This window comes from Salmo salar, chromosome ssa13 (assembly GCF_905237065.1).
Source record: "Salmo salar chromosome ssa13, Ssal_v3.1, whole genome shotgun sequence".
NCBI lineage: Eukaryota > Metazoa > Chordata > Actinopteri > Salmoniformes > Salmonidae > Salmo > Salmo salar.
This window is the reverse complement of record NC_059454.1, coordinates 43,805,605-43,825,949: the sequence shown is the minus strand read 5'-3', so window position 1 is coordinate 43,825,949 and position 20,345 is coordinate 43,805,605. Positions and strand designations below refer to the sequence as shown.

Here is a 20,345-nt window from a genome sequence, read left to right as displayed (position 1 = left end):
TTTGGCAGGAGGTTAGGAAGTGCAGCTCAGTTTTCACCTCATTTTGTGGGCAGTGTGCACATAGCCTGTCTTCTCTTGAGAGCCAGGTCTGCCTACATTTACATTTACGTCATTTAGCAGACGCTCTTATCCAGAGCGACTTACAAATTGGTGCATTCACCTTATGACAGCCTACGGCGGCCTTTCTCAATAGCAAGGCTATGCTCACTGAGTCTGTACATAGTCAAAGCTCTCCTTAAATTTGGGTCAGTCACAGTGGTCAAATGATCTGCCACTGTGTACTCTCTGTCTAGGGGCCAAATAGCATTCTAGTTTGCTACATTTTTTGTTAATTCTTTCCAATGTGTCAAGTAATTATCTTTTTGTTTTCTCATGATTTGGTTGGGTCTAATTGTGTTGCTGTCCTGGGGCTCTGTGGGGTCTGTTTGTGTTTGTGAACAGAGCCCCAGGACCAGCTTGCTTAGGGGACGCTTCTCCAGGTTCATCTCTCTGGCTCTTTGATGGCTTTGTTATGGAAGATTTGTGAATTGCTTCCTTTTAGGTGGTTATATAATTTAACGGCTCTTTTCTGGATTTTGATAATTAGAGGGTATCGGCCTAATTCTGCTCTGCATGCATTATTTGGTGTTTTACATCTCTCTTTCTCTCTCTCTCCCTTCCCCCTATCACTCTCCCTCCCCCTTCTCTCTGATGAATTTAACACCCTATCTCTTCCTCTTTGAGGTGTGAACAACTCCTGGGGGTGAACGGGAAGTTGAGACAGGAAGTGATGCTGGCCGGGGAACCAATCCCAGAGCTGCAAGAGAGACTGGGACGTCTGCTGCAAACTCTAATCCAGAGGTCGGTTGTGTTACCTATAATAGTGTGCTGCTTATGACCAGAGCCAATAAGACCGGTTTAAATACTAGTGCACTATATAGGGAATGCTGTTAGTTCTATGTTCACTTGCATAGTCCCCTAGGAAATCCCCTGTCCTCTATGTTTTGTATGTGTATTGTCCTGTAATCTTGGTTAACCCAGAACTAAAATCGTGTTTTATTTGGTACCATTCATGTTTACGTAGTCTGTCCATGAGAAAGTATATGTCCTGTATGGAGTTTTAAAGACGCAAATCAAATTTCTGTGGAAACAGACAGTAAAAGCTTATCTTAGTCCCTCATCCCTCATTGACTGTGCTTTCAACCCAAACTGTAGGCTTATTAAAATACAGTTTTGTGTTTTCTTGATATGTTTGATCGTGATCTCATTCGTTAATGTCGTGGTATTATGTATTAGAAAACAAATTTGCCTTCACTGAAATGTCTTCAGTTTGAAAACCAAACAAAACGTTTTTGTAGGCCCTACTGGAACCCAGTTGACTTAACGTTGTCCCTCCCTTTATGACCTGCCAGTCAGCCAGCCCACTGGACACAGATGTAGGTTCAGCATCTAGTTTTGATTTACATTTGATTGAGTTGGCAACTAACGTGAATTCTACGTGCAATCAACAAATATATAAAAGTTGGATAAAAAAAAACACACTAAATTCCTTTACATTGATGACTTTTTGTAAATTCACTCAGTTTTCCATGTTTATTCAATGTTGTCACATAGATTTTTTTGTTGTTGAAATGACTTGAAAACAATGTTGATTCAACCAGTTTGGGCAGTGAGAGGGCCTTTCTAGTGTTATGCCTGGGTCATATTGTTGTTGCTGGTCATATCATGTTTGGGTGTTATTTTCCCTTTTTCAGGAAATGCTCAGAATCGACAATGTTTCCCCAGACAAGTACCCCATTCCTTTAAAAACCTTTAGTAGTGCGGACATACCAGCACACTACTGACTCATTTGACTAAGTCATGTTTCCTCTCCTGCTCTCTGGTGGGGGGACATTATGGCTAGCAGTCCACACATCACAGACCCATTGATCATTCTACTAACTCTATTTGTATGGTTGCAGCTCCCTGATGGTGGACAAGCAGCCTCCCCAGGTGATTAAGACCCAGTCTAAGTTCTCCACCACGGTGCGCTACCTGCTGGGGGAGAAGGTGGCACCCGGGAAACCAGTCCTCTTCAAGGCCCAGATCATCACTGAGGCCCAGGCTAGGAACCTCGGACAGCTGGGCAGCGTACCCAGGTCAGTGATGTAGTGGAGTACTTCTCAACCTTTTTTGTACCGGGGACAGGCAAGCTACAGTCTTTTTTTGTGTTGGGACCAGTACGTTATGGTCCTTCTTCCTGTGAGGTTGAGGACTGCTTCCATCAACGAACCGGATGGTGAAAAACACTGTGGTGGATGTTTAAGTTTGCATCACTACTGTCTTGCTGAACTACAGTGGGTATCATAAATATTCACCCCGTGGATTACTTCACATTTTATTGTGTTACAAAGTGGGATTAAAATGGATTTAATTGTCTTATTTTTTTTCACATTGGAGTCATTTAGCAGACGCTCTTATCCAAAGCAACTTACAGGAGCAATTAGGGTTAAGTGCTTTGCTCAAGGGCACATTTTCACCTTGTCGGCTCTGAGATTCAAACCAACAAACTTCCGGATACTGGCCCAACGCTTTTAACCGCTAGGCTACCTTTTTGTCCATGATTTACAGAACATACTCAGGTGGAGGAAAAATAAAACACTTATTTACCTTGATTAAATAAGTATTCACCCCCTAAGTCAATACAGGTTAGAAACACCTTTAGCGGCGATTAGAGCTGGGAGACTTCTTGGGTAAGTCTCTAAGAGCTTTGCACACCTGGATTGTGCGATATTTGCACATTTCTCAAGCTCTGTCAAGGTGTAGGGGTCTTTCCATAGATTTTCAAGCAGATTTAAATCATAATTGTAACTTGACCACTCAGGAACATTCAATGTCTTCTTGGTAAGCAAGTCCAATGTAGATTTGGCCTTGTGTTGTAGGTTATTGTCCTGCTGAAAGGTGAATTCCTCTCCCAGTGTCTGGCTTAAAGCAAATTGAAGCAGGTTTTCCTCTAGTATTGTGCCTGTGCTTAGCTCCATCCCATTTATTTTTATCCTAAAAAACTCCCCAGTCTTTGCCGATGTCAAGCATACCCATACCATGATGCAGCCATCACCCTGCTTGAAAATAAGGAGGCAGTTACTCAGTGACGTGTTATGTTGGATTTGCCCCAAATTTAACGTTTTACATTTAGGCCAAAAAGTGTATTCCTCTGTTGTGTTTTTAAATTTTTTCTCAGTATTACTTTAGTGCCTTGTTGCAAACAGTATGCATGTTTCGGAATATTTTTATTCTGTATATTTGTATTCTTCTTTTCTGAGAGACCTTATGTATGTTGTATCTATGGGGGACAGTGAAAGAGTTAGTCATTCAAAAATCATGTCAACCCCTATTATTTCACACAGAGTGAGTCCATGCAACTTATGTGATTTGTTAAGCCACATTTTACTCATGTGTGAAATTTAGGCTGGCCTAAAGAAAGGGGGGAATACTTATGCAACGACTATTTTTATTTCATTTGTAAGAAAAAAAAATTTGAATTCACTTTTTACTTTGACATTATGGAGTATTTTGTGTAGATCAATGATAAAAAAAAATAATCACAATTACATCTATTTCCATCCACTGTGTAACACATACCCACTGTATGAGACATGAAGCATTGTTGTCCCGGACCCAGGAATGCCCGTGACATGGTTGGTGATCAGAAGGTAGAGAAAAGCTATAGAGTTGAATTGGTCAAAAGCTCCTGCCAAATGTCGTTTAGTAGTCTACATCATTTTTGGATTGGATTGATTTTGGATTGAGGAAGTTAAATTAACTTCCTCAAACTAATTTAATATTGGCTATTTCTTTGTTTACATATTTGTCTAGTAACATTTGTCTTCTTCTATTACTTGTTTACTCTTAGCCCACTCAGTCACTTAGAATGCATAAAAGATTGTAAACCCATGACAAGATGGCCCAAAAAAAGAGTCTTCTCTCAGTCTGATTAGAGAGTTAAAGTTACTTATAATAAGGGTTATGTGGAGAAAAGCGGACACCTCTGGAATGAAAATGGATGACCCTCCCTTCAGCAAAATATATTTTACTTTAACCCTCCCGGAATGCTTAAAAGAAAACAAGTGACCGTCCCCTATACCCAAAATAAGAATTAAAACAAAGTGGATAGCAGAGAACATGTCGACCATTTACACTCTTCTTGGACAGACCAGAGCCTTAGATATGCCGTTTTAGAAACTGTTCCAAATAGCTTAATCAATTGATAGTGACAGAATTAGTTTACTTCCCAAGCAAAGTCAATTTCTTGTCTCCTCAGCTATAAAAGGTTCTAGATCAGCCTCTGAATGTCAAAGAAACTAAATAATGATATCCCTATATACATTGGAGTCACATCTTTCCTTGTTTCTAGCATAAAGCATCATGGACCAAAGCACTGTTGTAGATCACTTCATTCAATCGGATCCGTTTAGTTATCTTCAAAATCTTAAGCTAACAATGGGTAGGCTTGTGGTACCTTCAGGCGTTTGGAAATTGCTCCCAAGGATGAACCAGACTTGTGGAGGTCTACCATTTTTTTTTTCTGAGGTATTGGCTGATTTCTTTTGATTTTCCCATGATGTCAAGCAAAGAGGCACTGAGTTTGAAGGTAGACCTTGAAATACATCCACAGGTACACCTTTAATTGACTCAAATTATGTCAATTAGCCTATCAGAAGCTTCTAAAGCCATGACATCATGACATCAATTTTCCAAGCTGTTTAAAGGCACAGTCAACTTAGTGTATGTAAACTTCTGACCCACTGGAATTGTGATACAGCGAACTATAAGTGAAATAATCTGTCTGTAAACAGTTGTTGGAAAAATTACTTGTGTCATGCACAAAATAGATGTCCTAACTGACTTGCCATAACTATAGTTTGTTAACAATACATTTTTGGAGTGGTTGAAAAACAAGTTTTATTGACTCCAACCTAAGTGTATGTAAAATTCCGACTTCAACTGAATATACATATATTTTTAGAATATATTTGCCTTTATTATTCCCCGCAAACCCTACTACCCCTCCCCCGTATGGAGTATACTGATAAACAATAACACTTTGGCTTCTACTTCCAGTTTATACATACTATATACATTTCAGACACAATCTATTTTACAATAGTTATATTTTGTTTGTTTTTAGTCCAGGCCTTCCTCTATTTCTCATGTCCATCCAGTTTGATTTCTATTTGCCATATATTTGTAATTGTGCTATTTCAAAAAAGTTCTGAACCTATATACATTTTACTGTCCCTGTATGTTTTACATTTGTTATCTTGTTTTATTCAACCCACCCTTCAGCTACATTCAACCCCTCCCATCTATCTCTTAACACCATCCATATTGGATTTCTATTTGCCATATATTTTTCAACTGTGCTGTGATGCTTCACAAAAGTATTGAACCTTTCTATTCTCATAGTTTCTACAGATTGTAAATTAAAGAAATTTTTTTGCTAAAATAACTATTATATTATTGATCGATTGACTATGACTTTTCAAATCACCCACTATTGCTATCAGCAGCATTAGCGCCAGGTAAATGTTGCAATTCTTCAGCCATTCTCGGACCTGTGACCAAAAACGAGCTACATATGGACAATACCAAAATAAATGATCTAATGACTCTGCCTCCTCACAGCAAAATCTGCAGAGCTGGGAAGATTGTATCCACCATATATATAACATTCTATTGGTTGCAAGAATTTTGTATAATCGTCGTTTTCCGTGTCAGTTCATACACCATGTGCCGTGGAATCGGTACATCGCAAATCTCTTCCCAACTATGGGGTCTGAATACTTATGTAAATGTGATATATCTGTTTTCATTTAATATCTAATTGTTTTTAAAAAAATCCAAAGCTTTTTTTAGCTTTGTCATTATGGGGTATTATGTGTAGGTTGATGAGGGGGGGGATTTAATCCATTTTAGAATAAGGCTGTAACTTAACAAAATGTGGAAAAAGTCAAGGGGTCTGAATACTTTCCGAATGCACTGTATAGCCTAATAAACAACTAATTCCAAAACACTGATAATTGTTGAACTTTCAGCAATTACAAATAACATGTCCCTCCCCAGGACAAGAAAACCACAAAAACTAAACCCTTCCCTTGACTGAAATGTAAAAAGCATGACCCTTCCCCATTTTTCTCCAGGTACCCATTCTGTACATTTCGATCCATCCCATAACACATTTCTGTGAGCAACATCCTTGGTGGCTGTCAATAGTTGTGCAGAGAGCATAGTAGGCCAATTAGTCACAATCTACAATAGACACTGATATCACTCACCATATTAATGCCTTTAAGAAGTTATATTTGAGTTTAAATAAGTGTTTTTGTTCCGTTTATTCCAGTGAGAATGTTGGAGAGTTGATCAATAACACAGCCATTTTGGAACACAACACTTCCAGCAAGAGTACATGTGCCACCTTCAGGAACATGGTATGTACTGCAGCCTTGCTGTTACCATGCACTGTCAAACTTCTTGTGTAGCTTCCTGTAATGTCATATTTGCCAGAATTTTTTGAATGAACCAGATTTGAAGGTTTATTCTGTAAGTCTTAAGGATATGTAAGAAAAAGTCAAGTTCTTATAATTATGTCAAAATTAAATTATAGTTAAGTCTTCATAAAGGGATTTATCTTGTTCTGTCATTTCCTCCAGTCTATAAAGAAGATCAAGCGAGCAGACAGAAAGGGGTCAGAGTCTGTTACAGAGGAGAAGTTTGCGCTCTTCTTCACCACAGAGATCAGCATCACTGGCTGTGACATTCCCTACAGAATACAGGTCAGGTGTCCTTCTCCCCTCCTTTTCTGCTCCAAACCCTTTCTCCCTTTGGCCTCGGTAATGTTAATATTCTATTTAATTCAAGATTCAATAACACTTGTACAGCCAGATCAAACATGTCAAAGCTCGAATGACACCAATGTGTGGTATGGCAGCAAAGTATTGGTCTCTTTCTACACTCTTTTTCTGGTCTCGCCCTTTGGCCTGTGTAATGTGAATTGAGGTTTGACATGTACGATTAGACATCACTTTTGGGTGACTTGGCAATACATCTCTTAACATCTTGGTAATAGCAGTATTATAGCACAGCAGGCCTGAGACATGCAGACAGAAATTCTCTTGGGGTGACATGTGTTATTAATCTGGTCCCAGATCAGTTTATGCTCTTGCCAACTCCATTGCTGTCATTGGCATGACAATTCCATAAGGAGTTGGCAAGAGAGCAGAAACAGACTGGCACCCAGGCTGAAATGTTATTAATTTGAACGGCAAAACAGACAGTATCTCACGACACACTGTACAAGCATAGTTTAGATCCTCAATGGAAAGGATTTGTCTTGATGATCAGTTATTAGTATGGCTGTACTGACATGGTGTTGCTCTCCTGTGTGCTTGTAGATGATCTCTGTGCCGGTGGTGGTGATCGTTCACGGTAGTCAGGATAACAATGCCCTAGCAACCATCATCTGGGACTGTGCCTTTTCTGAACCGGTGAGTGCCTGCTGCCTTTGGCCATCCCTCGCTCTCTCACTCTCACTCTCGCTCTCTCAACTCTCTTCCCTCTCATATCACACCCATTATCAACACAGAATGAACAGTATGTCTGCTCACTTCACTCACAACATCAACCTTTGACCTCTAATCTTATGACGTCATCAGGAAAGGATTCCGTTTTTGGTTCCGGAACGCGTTCCCTGGAAGCAGATGTGCAGGACCCTGAACAGTAAGTTCATGTCGGAGGTCGGAACGCAGCGTTGCCTAGACAACTACAACCAACACTTCCTGGCCCAAAAGATCTTCGACAAGCCAGACATCGCTGGAGACTACAGCAACATGCTGGTATCCTGGGCACAGTTCAACAAGGTACACACACGCACGTACACACACACAAATCAAATCAAATTTTATTTCTCACATACACATGGTTAGCAGATGTTAATGCGAGTGTAGCGAAATGCTTGTGCTTCTAGTTCCGACCATGCAGTAATATCTAACAAGTAATCTAACCTAACAATTTCACAACATGGACACACACACAAACACCAGTCTTTACCCACTGGGTACAAACTAGTTGAATCAATGTTGTGTCAATGTATTTTGTCAGCGTATTGTGACGTGGAATCTACATGGACAATACATTGGATTTAAATGCATATATATTATACATAAACAGTTGTTTTGATGGTAACCAATTTTCAACATAGGCAAACCTTGTATAAAATATGTTGAATTTGTAACTTTGAAACAACGTCAGATATTCAATCTTATATCCACTATCAGAAAAAAAACTATAGACTGGGCAGCACCTCCTACTGGAGAATTGGGTCTACCTACAGCGATCCATTTGTTCTCCCATCCAGTGTTTTAACCAAGCCCAGCTTTGATTTTTGTCACTGACTATTAGCAATGTGCTATAGTGAGAATGACTACTGAGAGATCTCTTAATAACTAAATAGATTCACTGTTGCTATTGAAGTAATTCCAAAGGGTAGATTTAACAGAGCAAATGAAATGTAACCATACTTTATAAGTCATATATCATCAATGAGACTGTATAGCATTTGTAACAGCTATTGTTTCAATTTAACCCAGGGTTCAACTAAAAATAGACAATATATATAGTTAATAATGAATATGTTGGATTCATGTCTCATCCAAACATCTAACTTAGAATAGGACTAAATTAAACTTTATTTAAAAGTGCATTTAAAGTTTGATTTGGTTTAGTCCTATTTAACTTAGATTTTTGGTTAGGATGGCGACCTGAATCCAACATATAAATGATTAATTTGTAGACAAACTGGATCTTGAATTGTGTTTTGGTTGTCAATGCAACCAAATATCAACATTTGAATGAGATGTATCTTCTGCTTGGCTAGTTCTATCTGGGCCACTGACTTAATCTGGTTTTAATTCCAGTTTGTCTACAAATTAATAATTCATATGTTGGATTCATGAGCAAAAACCAAAGGGAAAGAATAGAATTAAGCCAGTGGTTCTGTCACGCCCTGACCTTAGAGAGCCGTTGTATTTCTCTATTTGGTTAGGTCAGGGTGTGATGTGGGGTAGGCATTCTATGTTGTCTATTTCTTTGTTTTTGGCCAAGTATGGTTCCTAATCAGAGGCAGCTGTCTATCGTTGTCTCTGATTGGGAATCATACTTAGGCAGCCTTTTCCCACCTGTGTTTTGTGGTTAGTTATTTTCTGTTTAGTATCTGTTACCTGACAGAACTGTTCGCTTTTCGTTTTGTTACTTTGTTCGAGTGTTTCATTGATCAATAAAAATCATGAACACTTTCCACGCAGCGCTTTGGTCCACTCATTCCGATGAGAGCCGTTACTGGTTCAGATTAAACTATCCAAGCCTTAGATACAGTACATATCCTTTAAATGTTGATATTTGGTTGCATTGTCAACCAAACACAATTAAATATTACTTTCCTAATACAGTAAATAGCCTAACGTTAAGGCTGTCTTAAAAACTGATGTAACATTCAACCTTAAAATGAGTAACACCTCCATGGCCACATTTTGAGGTTACTGTTAATAAATGTTCTTATGTAATCATAGCAAGCGTGCATGTTCAAGATACCATGCAAAGGTTGCAGGTCTGTAGAGATCTTCACAATTGCTATTATAATCTGTACAGAATCTTGAACAACATTGATCATGTACTTTTAATGTAATCTCAACTAAAATCCAGGGCCCGGTTTCCCGATAGCAATGGAATTTAGGGTTATGAGTATTTTAAGGATGCATCTTACCTGCAACGGCTGAAGATGTACCATGCGTTTCCAAAAACACCATGCACATGCAGAGAAAACGCTCGCTAAATGCGTCGTTGAGGCATGTTTCGATACTGATAGGATCAAAAGAAAGGCAGTGCTGCCCTTCGATCAGATTTCTCCATTCAAATCTTACCTTAACATTAGAGTTAATCCACAATACTGACGACAGATCAGGTCCTAGAGAGATATTATCACCTATGGCTGCAAATATTGAGGCGTCTTATTCGAATGCGTACCCTATAATAATGCACTCAATCAAGATTTGGCACATCATCGAGCACGTTAGGCTACACATCATGAAATATATTGAGGCAAAAATGACAGACTACCCAAATAGATAAATAAAATTCAATTGAATGAACATGAAATTGATTTTAATATCTTTGAAATATAAACACCAGTCTGGCCTATAGGCCTTCTGTACACTGAGTGTATAAATCATTAAGAACACGTGTTCTTTCCATGACATTGACTGACCAGGTGGAAGCTATGATCCATTATTGATGTCACTTGTTAAAGCCACTTCAATCAGTGTAGATGAAGGGGAGGAGACAGGTTAAAGAAGTTTTTTTTTTTAAGCCTTGAGACAATTGAGACATGGATTGTGTACGAGTGCCATTCAGAGAATGAATGGGCAAGTGAATGGCAAGTGTTTTTGAACGGGGTATGGTAGTAGGTGCCAGGCGCACCAGTTTCCCGTGTGTATCAAGAATGGTCCACCACCCAAAGGACATCCAGCCAACTTGACACAACTGTAGGAAGCATTGGAGTCAGCATTGGAGCTTTTGACACCTTGTAGAGTCCATTCCCCGATGAATTGAGGCTGTTTTGAGGGCAAAATAGGGGGGTGCAACTCATTATTAGGAAGGTGTTCCTAATGTTTGGTATACTCAGTGTAGGTAGGCTATATCTGTTAATGCAGTCATCTCAGTTTTCATTTGAATCCTTTGCTTGTTTGTAACAATCGCACAGACATTGGCAACTTTGTATTTGTAGGCAACTTTGTGGGGAAGTTATCAGCGTTCACAGAGAGACAGATAAACAGCTTGAATGTATGTTTAGAAGAGATCTTCTATGAATCAAGTGAGACAGTAGGGGTAAAAAAAACGCATTTGACAACGGACTTCTATGAGGTCTAAGGCAGTCGCTAAAGTGCATTTTCAAGTGCAACTTTAGTAACGATGATTTTTGGAAACAGCTCAGAGATTTATTTAACCATGTTCCTACGAAGGTTCTAACGATGAACTTAGCCTTGAGATGCTTTTAGGAAACCAGGCCCTGGTCATTTGGTTGTGCTATTAGTTGAAGCACAGTGATAACACATTAAGTTGTGTAAATACAAAATATCTGTAGTATCCCCATTTGAACTTTGTTCTGCTTTTAAATGGTTGAAAGTGCCGTAATAACACATTTAGATATGAAGTTTAAACCAAAAGTCAGACTTAGTTTTTCCATTGGAACTTTGTTGTCACGTGTGCTCCCTCTCTGGCCTCTAGGTCACCAGGCTGCTCGTTATGGCGCACACCTGTCGCCATCGTTACACACACCTGTGTGTCATCAGACTCACCTGGACTCCATCACTTCCCTATATATGTCACTCTCTTTGGTTCCTTCCCCAGGCATCATTGTTAAAACACTCACTCTCTGAACTTGCTTCCCGACTCTCAGCGCACATCATTACAATTGTGCTTTTAGATGGGTTGAAGCATAGGGATAACACATTGGGAATTCAACAAACTTCTGGCTGAGTGGGTGAATAAAGGTTGAAATCTCATTGATCAACGTCTCAACCAAATATTACCCATATTTCTACGTTGAAATTACGTGGTGTGCCCAGTGGGTAGGCACAAGGTCCTGTGCACCCACCACCTCTAGGGTAACTCCATATGCCGCATGATTTCTAGTAATATTTTGGACAGAACAGAGTGAAATGTGACAAGCAGAGGGATTAAACAGTATAATTTCATTGGTCAGGAGGTGCTCCCTGGACGACCTTTCACCTTTTGGCAGTGGTTTGATGGTGTGATAGAGCTTACCAAGAAGCACCTGAAGAGCTACTGGAGTGACGGGTGAGTCATGTCTGCCAGTCAGAGACAGAGCTAGGCCTGTTCATTAAGCACCAAACGGAAGAAAACAGACTGAAACAGGAAAGGACTACCTGAACCTATCCAATAAGAAACTCTTGTTTTAATTTGTCTTTGAAAATGTTTTTGCTACAGTGTGTCATAAGACTGTCTACCAGTGAGAGACACAGAGAAGACCTGGTTTCAAATAGTGTTTGAAAGATTCAAGCCTGTTTTGAGTGTCAGATGGACAGGGTTTGCACCTTTGGGACTATTCCATTGGTTCAATCGAGCACAGTTAAAGTATTTGAAAGAAAATTATTATGACTCACACACACACATAGATAACTGTGTGTCCTGGTGTCTTCCTTCCTCTAGGTTGATATTTGGTTTCATCGGTAAGCAGCACCTCCACCTGATTCTGAAGGACCGGCCCAACGGGACCTTCTTACTGCGCTTCAGCGACTCTGAGATAGGAGGCATCACCATCGCATACGTGGCTCCATCAGAGAGTAAGGGTTTAGTCATTCTGGCTGCATACCTCTGGAATGGAACACTGGATTCCAGAAATCCTGAGATGCATTCCTATTAAACTGGCCTTTCTTTCTCTCTCCTTTCCTCCCTCCAACCTCCATCCCTCTTTCCAGACGGGGGCCAGAAGATCCAGAATATTCAACCGTCCACCAAGAGAGACTTGGAGATCCGTTCCCTTGGTGACCGTATTCAAGACATCGACTTCATCACACACGTGTATCCAGATCTGCCGAAGAATGACGTGTTCAGAAAATACTACACAGGCAAGTCCTATTTATGAACAATGGGAGAGTGGGGCAAGGGGCGGAGAGACAGCGAGCGAGAGGCAGATAGATAGACAGCGACAACGAGAGAGACAGAGACACACAGAGAGCGATAGAATATTATTTGTGAGAAGAAGCTTTGAATTAGATTAATATTATGACAATTGTAAGAATTCTCAGTTTAAATGGGAATTCCAATCTTCTTCCCTGCCTCATTTGACCAGATAACCCGTTACCTCGGGATACCACCTCGGGATACCTCGTAGTCTCCATCCAGACCAAAGTAGGAGTGTAAGTTACACAGAAGCTATGTAACTAACCAAGGTTCTGTCCCAAATGGAACCCTATCCCCTATATAGTGCATTACCTTTGACCAGGGAATATGGTGGCATTGGCGACACAACCTTGTTACCTAACAACCTTGTTAGCTAACATGATGTTGTTAAAAGCAAACTATGTGTTGTTTATTATTGGTGTGTGTTTGCAGGGAAGCCCACTGTGACTCTCCTCAGCGCAGTGAGACCCCACATGAGAACAATTCCTCTTTCTATTCCATGTGAGTCTGAATCAATCTCTCTCTCACACACACACACACACACGAGTCTGAATCACTCACTCACATATGCACACACACACACACTTCACAAGGTCTTCATCATTCTCTCTTAGGGACCAGGGGAATGGAGCCAGTGCATCACCATTCTACTCTCTCTCTCCGTAAGTACCTTGTTAGTCAATGTGATAAACTATACAGTGCCGGGAAGACACATTTACTAGACACTCTTGTCCAGAGCGACTTACAGTTAGTGCATTCATCTTAAGATAGCTACAGTGCCGTGAAAAACTATTTGCACCCTTTCTGATTTTTTTATTTTTATTGTTGCATATTTTTGATACTAAACGTTATCGGATCTTCAAAAAAAAAAACTAATATTCGATAAAGGGAATCTGAGTTTACAAATAGCAACAAAAAAAGTCTACTTGTTTTATTTATTTAATTAACAAAGTTATGCAACACACAATTCCCATGTGTGAAAAAGTAATTGCCCCGTTACACTCAATAACTGATTGTGCAACCTTCAGCTGCATTGCCTGCAACCAAATGCTTCCTGTAGTTGTTGATCAGTCGCTGTGGAGGAATTTTGGCCCACTCTTGCATGCAGAACTCCTTTAACTCAGTGACATTTGTGGGTTTTCAAGCATGAACTGCTCATTTCATGTTCTGACAGAACATTTCAATTGGGATTAGGTTTGGACTTTGAGTAGGCCAATCCAAAACTTCAAATGTGCTGCTTTTTAGCCATTTTCATGTAGACTTGATTATGCGTTTTGGATCATTGTCTTGCTGCATGACCCAGCTGCGTTCAGCTTCAGCTCACAGATGGATGACATTCTCCTGTAGAATTCTTTAAAAAAGAGCAGAATTCATGGTTCCTTCTATTAAGGCAAGTCGTCTAGGTCCTGAGGCAGCAAAGCATCCCCAAAGCATCACACTGCCATCACCATACTTAACAGTTGGTATGAGGTTCTTACTGTGGAATGCAGTGTTTGTTTTTCGCCAGGCATAATAAAGTTGACAGAAGTTTGCCAAATATAACATGAAAGCACCTGGATGATCATCAAGACTCTTGGAAGAATGTTCTATGGACAGATGATTCAAAAGTTTCGACGACATGGGTCCCATCATGCCTGGCAAAAACCAAACACTGCATTTCACAGTAAGAACCTCATACCATGGTTTGTGGGATGCTTTGCTGCCTCAGGACCTGGACAACTTGCCTAGTCAAAGTCCAGACCTAATCCCAAATTAGAGGTTGTGGCAGGACTTGAAACGAGCAGTTCGTGCTTGAAAAACCACAAATGTTGCTTAGTCACAGCAGTTCTCCATGGAAGAGTGGGCCTAAATTCCTCCACAGCGACGTGAGAGACTGATCAACAACTACAGGAAGCGTTTGGATGGCACAACCAGCTATTGAGGGGCAATTTCTTTTTCACACAGGGACATTGGGTGTTGCATATGTTTGTTTATGCAATAAATGAAATAATTATGTAATTGTTGTGTTATTTGTTCACTCAGGTTCCCTTTATCTAATATTAGGTTTTGATTGAAGATCTGGTAACATTCAGTAACAAAAAGTAGAGAAAATTAAAAAGGGGGCAAATACTTTTTCACGGCATTGTAGGTAAGACAACCACATGTCATAGTTAACATTATCCTCAACAAAGCAGCTGTCAGCAAAGTCAGCGCTAGTAAGAAAAGAGAAGTGTAAGTGTTCCTGCAAGACAGGCAAGTACAACGGTAGGGTGTAGGGTATTTGGTTGTCACACTTTTTACTCTTATGTGTATTTCTCAGCACCAGTATATATTAATAGACTCATTTCAACGTTAGCATCTCTTATTCCAACATGGAGTCGTTAGTCAGCAAACATACTCGGTTTAATTGTGACAAGCAGCCCCATCACGCGGTGGATGTCACACAGTATGGGGTTGGTTGTCACAATAATAAATTCTAGTAGCTTATTCCTTTTGTAACAAGAAATGAAGCAATATAGCACCAGTCTTAGAACCAGCCTTTCTTTGATCAAACAATATACCTAACAAAAATCAGTTTTTCTATGCCTTGAGAACAACATGATATTATGAGTAAATTTGTGTGTTTATGCATGTTTGCAATATGTTTTATGACCGGTATACGCTCACACCATTCCAATACAGAAAAGCTGCTTTTTAACATACTTAATTTAAAACATTTGGAAGGAAAACGATTCCCCTCATATAATTCATTCAAGGTCATATTTCATGGGAATCTGGAAACACTGGACAGCTGCTTTAAATCCCAGACAGACTCCGTCAGTTTCATGTCTCATGCAATTGTGAGCTACTGTGAAGTTCATGTGTTGACCAATGATAGGACTCTAGCCTGAGTGCCAGTCTGTTTGCTATCATGCCAACTCGTTGTCACTGGAGTTGGCAAGATCAAAAACAGGCTAACTTGACTCATCTGGTTAAATAACAGTTACATAATTGAATATAGCTACAAATAAAAATCTAAGTCTTTTGTATGTTCTCAGGAACAACCAGTTCCAAACCCCCTTCCAGCTGGCCCCAGTACCCCTACAGGGGGGAATGTACTCTGACCCCCTCTCCAATCCCAATGGACTCTTCCCTGGCCCGGACATGTGAGTGACACCACACTCGAAGAGGGGATATAGAGTGCTTTCAAAAAGTATTCACACCCATTGACTTTTTACACATTCTGTTGTGTTACATCCTGAATTTAAAATGGATTAAATTGAGATGTGTCACTGATCTACAACACACAATGCCCCATAATGTCAAAGTGGAATTATGTTTTTAAAAATTAATAAAAAATGAAAAGCTGATGAAAGTCTTGAGTCAATAAGTATTCAACACTTTTGTTATGGCAAGCCTAAATAAGTTCAGGAGTAAAATGTGCTTAACAAGTCACACAAGAACTTGCATGGACTCACTCTGTGTGCAATAATAGTGTTGAACATGATTTTTAAATGACTACCCCATCTCTGTACCCCACACATGCAATTATCTGTAAGGTCACTCAGTCGAGCAGTGAATTTCGAGCACTGATTCAACCACAAGGACCAGGGAGGTTTTTCAATGGTTTGCAAAGAAGGGCTCCTATTGGTAGATGGGCAAAAAAACAAACAGACATTGAATATCCCTGTGAGGATGATGCAGTTATTAATTACACTTTAGATGGTGTATCAATACACCCAGTCACTACAAAGATATAGGCACCCTGCCTAACTCAGTTGCCGGAGAGGAAGGAAACCGCTCAGGGATTTCACCGTGAGGACAATGGTGATTTTAAAACAGTTAGAGTTTAATGGCTGTGAGGAGATAACTGAGGATGGATCAACAACATTGTATTTACTCCAGAATACTAGCATAAATGACAGAGTGAAAAGAAGGAAGCCTGGACAGAATAAAAAAAATGGCAAAGTAATTCACTTTTTTGTCCTGAATACAAAGTGTTATATTTGGGGCAAATCCAACAAAACACATCACTGAGTACCACTCTTCATATTTTCAAGCATGGTGGTGGCTACATCATGGTATGGGTATGCTTGTCATCGGCAAGGACTAGGGAGCTTTTCAGGATATAAAGAAATGGAATAGGCTAAATCCTAGAGGAAAACCTGGCTCAGTCTGCTTTCCAACAGACACTGGGAGACAAATTCCCCTTTCAGCAGGACAATAACATAAAACATAAGGCCAAATATACACTGGAGTTGCTTACCAAGATGATACTGAATGTTCATGAGTGGCCTAGTTGCAGTTTTGACTTAAATTGACTTGAAAATCTATGGTAAGACTTGTCTAGCAATGATCAACAACCAACTTGACAGAGCTTGAATAATTTTTAAAAGTATAATGTGCAAAAATTGTACAATCCAGGTATGCAAAGCTCTTAACGACTTACCCAGAAAGATTGACAGCTGCCAAAGGTGATTCTAAGATGTATTGACTCAGGGGTGTGAATACTTATCTAAATGAGATATTTCTGTATTTCATTTTCAATAAAATTGCAAATATTTCAACAACAAAAAGAAATTCACTTTGTCATTATGGGGTATTTATTGTGTGTAGATGGGTGAAAAAAGGAATTTAATGGATTTTGAATTCTAGCTGTAACAACAAATTGTAGAATAAGTTAAGGGGTATGTATTTGAGGGGTATGTTAAGGCACTGTATTTGACACCTCACTGGGACAGCACTTCAGACCCCTCCATATACTGTGTGTTTGTGTTTTCAGGTCCCAGGGTCCGACTACTGAGATGGAGCTAGAGGAGATTCTGAACACACTCTCGGAGTAGGAGAAGGAGGAGGAGGAGTAGGAAGAAGTGAGGAAGAGGACGAGGGGGGAATGTAAGAGGAGGAAGAGCCCAGTGAAGACAGTTTCTCATCACTCTGATCTAACAAAGTGGATATTCGTCAAATCAGTCTTGAGTTATGTATTGTAACAGGCCCATAATGTGCTTACTTAAGTCCGATTTTGATGTATTTGGCTGTTCCCTTACAAAAAAAGATTGCAGTTTTGAAACTGCAGTGAAAGTGCATGAACTGCAGTCGACTGTGGTATTTTAGAAACATAATTGTAGAATAACTGCAATTACTCTAACTGCAGTTACACTGCAAAATTACAGCAGTAAAAAAAACGGTGTTTGTTGCATACTGCAGTTATACTGCACTCTGACTGCAATCTTTTTCGTAATAATTTTTGCTGCATAACATGTAGAAGTTGTCCCTTTTCAGGTTTAGAAGAAGTGACTGCTAAATGCTAACTCCCATTTGTATAAGATGGTTAGCATAACTAGCATACAGAAATCGGTGGTAGTAATTTTTTAACTGTAATTCAGTTGGATTGGTAATGATGACATGAACATGTGATGCGGTTGACATCTATACAAGCATTATACTCCGATTTTTACCTCAACATAGTGTGAAATACGCTTATAAACATTAGCCTAAATGAAAGCTAATTTTGCTGGGGGGCAATGAGGAGAATCGGGATCTTTCCCCCACGCGTTTTCATGCCAATTCCATTGTTTTAGTCGAGTTTGATTGACCTATTTACTGCATCTATAGTCCCAGTCGGTATTAGAACGTTGCGCCCCCTGCCCGCCTGTGGGGAAAATAACCTGGGGTTACCTAGGTTACCCCGTTGGTTCACAGCAAAACCTCAACCTTTTTCAAATGCAATTTTCTTGTTGTCTGCTTATTTTAGTCAATTACAAAACTACATTTAAGACAAGTAAAACATGTTTAAAGATTACTTTTCAACATTGCCTGCTCCCGAGGGTTCTCAATACTTAGCTCTAATATTGTAGACCTTCTCTCATGCCCCTTTTCATGACAGATTATACTAAATAAGTTAAATGTCTTACCTGTGATGTAATGTTTTCCATACACATAGCTATGTGTAGCCTACTTGGACACCGGGTGCCCACATTTCCCACTCTCCCACAGCAAAAATCCTGAAGCCACAGGGCTCTTCTCGCAGGCTCTATTTCCCTACGTGGGAGCATTGCAAACCATAGGTTGGGATTTTTTTACCTGGTTACATGTACATTGAACAACACGGCAGCTTTTCGGCATGTTTTGTTATTTATGTATAACAAAAAATTGACAACGAAGTTAGCTCTTTTATAATGGGGTGGGTTAATGGGAAACAATGTTTGTATTCTCCAATTTGTGGCCGTGGTCAAGGGGAATTTCTTCTTATGACGTGAATATCGACTCAGAGTATTGAGAGAGACGAGATGTTCTCAGAGACATAGAGACACTCCTTTCTCCTAGTTCAGTGGTTCCCATTCTCAACTTTTTCCTTGCTGAGGCCCACCAGATCTGGGAACCACTGCCCTAGTTTATAATATAGAAGTGTGTTAAAAGCCATTGATTCATCTATTTAGAAAAACTCTTGCAAAGGCTGCGGCCTGGCATTTTGGCACCCAGAACCAAATCTCGCATGCGCGTTGGTCTGTTTCGTCTTGTCACGAGTCTGTCTTCTTTGGGATAAAGGATATGAGACTGATGGATGTACACTAAGGGAAGACTACCACATTATGCAGACAACATAAATAGTATAGTATAGCCAAGACAATGACCATATGAGTCAGCAATATACCAGCACAAACATATATGGAACCAGGCTACTTACAGTATGAGACTGAGAACAAACTTCTAGGCTTTCTAACACAATGGAATAAACCAGATCACAGCCATATTAAGTACATGTTGGGTGTTCATACAGTACTTACATACATATTTTCTATTCAGTAAACTTTGTTTCCATTTAAAGGAGTATTTCAGAAACACCATTTGCACATATGTAGACACTTATGGGGCTGGATATAATGAATATGAGGTTAGAAATAGGTGAAGTGTTTCTTTAATACACCGGCATCATTATTTGCTGTCAATATGATAGTTCACTATGTAGTAGTTTGATGATTTACCATTGTTTGCTTGTATGTACAAATTATACATTCCTCATATCCTAGTAGATTACAAGGGGACTTCCACACTTTCAGACCCCCCACAAAAAATAATTTTTATTCTGTTTGTATCTCCAATGCTTAAAATGAAAATATCTTTCCATTTTTAAGTTTTCTTTTTATTGTAAATAACTTAGTTTTACCTGGTTTTAATGTCCGTAAGTGTGATATTAAATCATTGATTGTTGGATGAGGAGATTAAATATAGTTGTTTCAGATGAGTAGACACGAATATAGGTTGCTATTATGATAGTATATGTATTATACAAAACAACATTTTTCTATTCAATGCTTTGTTATTTCTCTGTCATTTTTACTACGTTATGATCTTTAAATGACCAGGAGCCGCTTTTATTATCTCTAAGGGAATGTCATACTCCATGATACATTCTGTCTTATTCTCAACTATGAAAAGGTATCTTGATATTTTGCTCAAACATGTATTCGGAAGCATTCTCTCTTCTTTTTGAAATTTGTTGTGAGCAAATTAAGTGGGTGTGCACTATAATCAGAATGCTTCACAAGTCATAATTATTCATAGTTCCACAATAAATGTATTTCCTGTAAATCCCATGGCTATATAAACCAACCCACCTTCACTCAGATTTATTTTCCTTTGAACTATTAAAGAGTTGTCATAAACTGTCA

At 39.4% G+C, this 20,345-nt stretch overlaps 1 protein-coding gene across 3 annotated transcripts in view; it reads left to right on the top strand.

The window, feature by feature from the left end:
- Positions 1–20,345, top strand: part of stat6 (signal transducer and activator of transcription 6, interleukin-4 induced) — a 55,523-nt gene extending 35,178 nt beyond the window's left edge. For 2 of the 3 annotated variants that reach the window (XM_014135764.2, XM_014135763.2), the window contains 14 exons: positions 724–840; positions 1,941–2,117; positions 6,359–6,446; positions 6,669–6,791; positions 7,410–7,502; positions 7,671–7,874; positions 11,774–11,868; positions 12,241–12,374; positions 12,510–12,659; positions 12,884–12,950; positions 13,147–13,215; positions 13,329–13,376; positions 15,732–15,839; positions 17,456–20,345. In XM_014135764.2, the coding sequence (XP_013991239.1) occupies positions 724–840; positions 1,941–2,117; positions 6,359–6,446; positions 6,669–6,791; positions 7,410–7,502; positions 7,671–7,874; positions 11,774–11,868; positions 12,241–12,374; positions 12,510–12,659; positions 12,884–12,950; positions 13,147–13,215; positions 13,329–13,376; positions 15,732–15,839; positions 17,456–17,516 (1,534 nt within the window). In that variant the 3' untranslated portion in view covers positions 17,517–20,345. Of the gene's footprint in view, positions 1–723; positions 841–1,940; positions 2,118–6,358; positions 6,447–6,668; positions 6,792–7,409; positions 7,503–7,670; positions 7,875–11,773; positions 11,869–12,240; positions 12,375–12,509; positions 12,660–12,883; positions 12,951–13,146; positions 13,216–13,328; positions 13,377–15,731; positions 15,887–17,455 lie in introns of all 3 variants that reach the window. The other variant, XM_014135765.2, reaches the window with a different exon arrangement.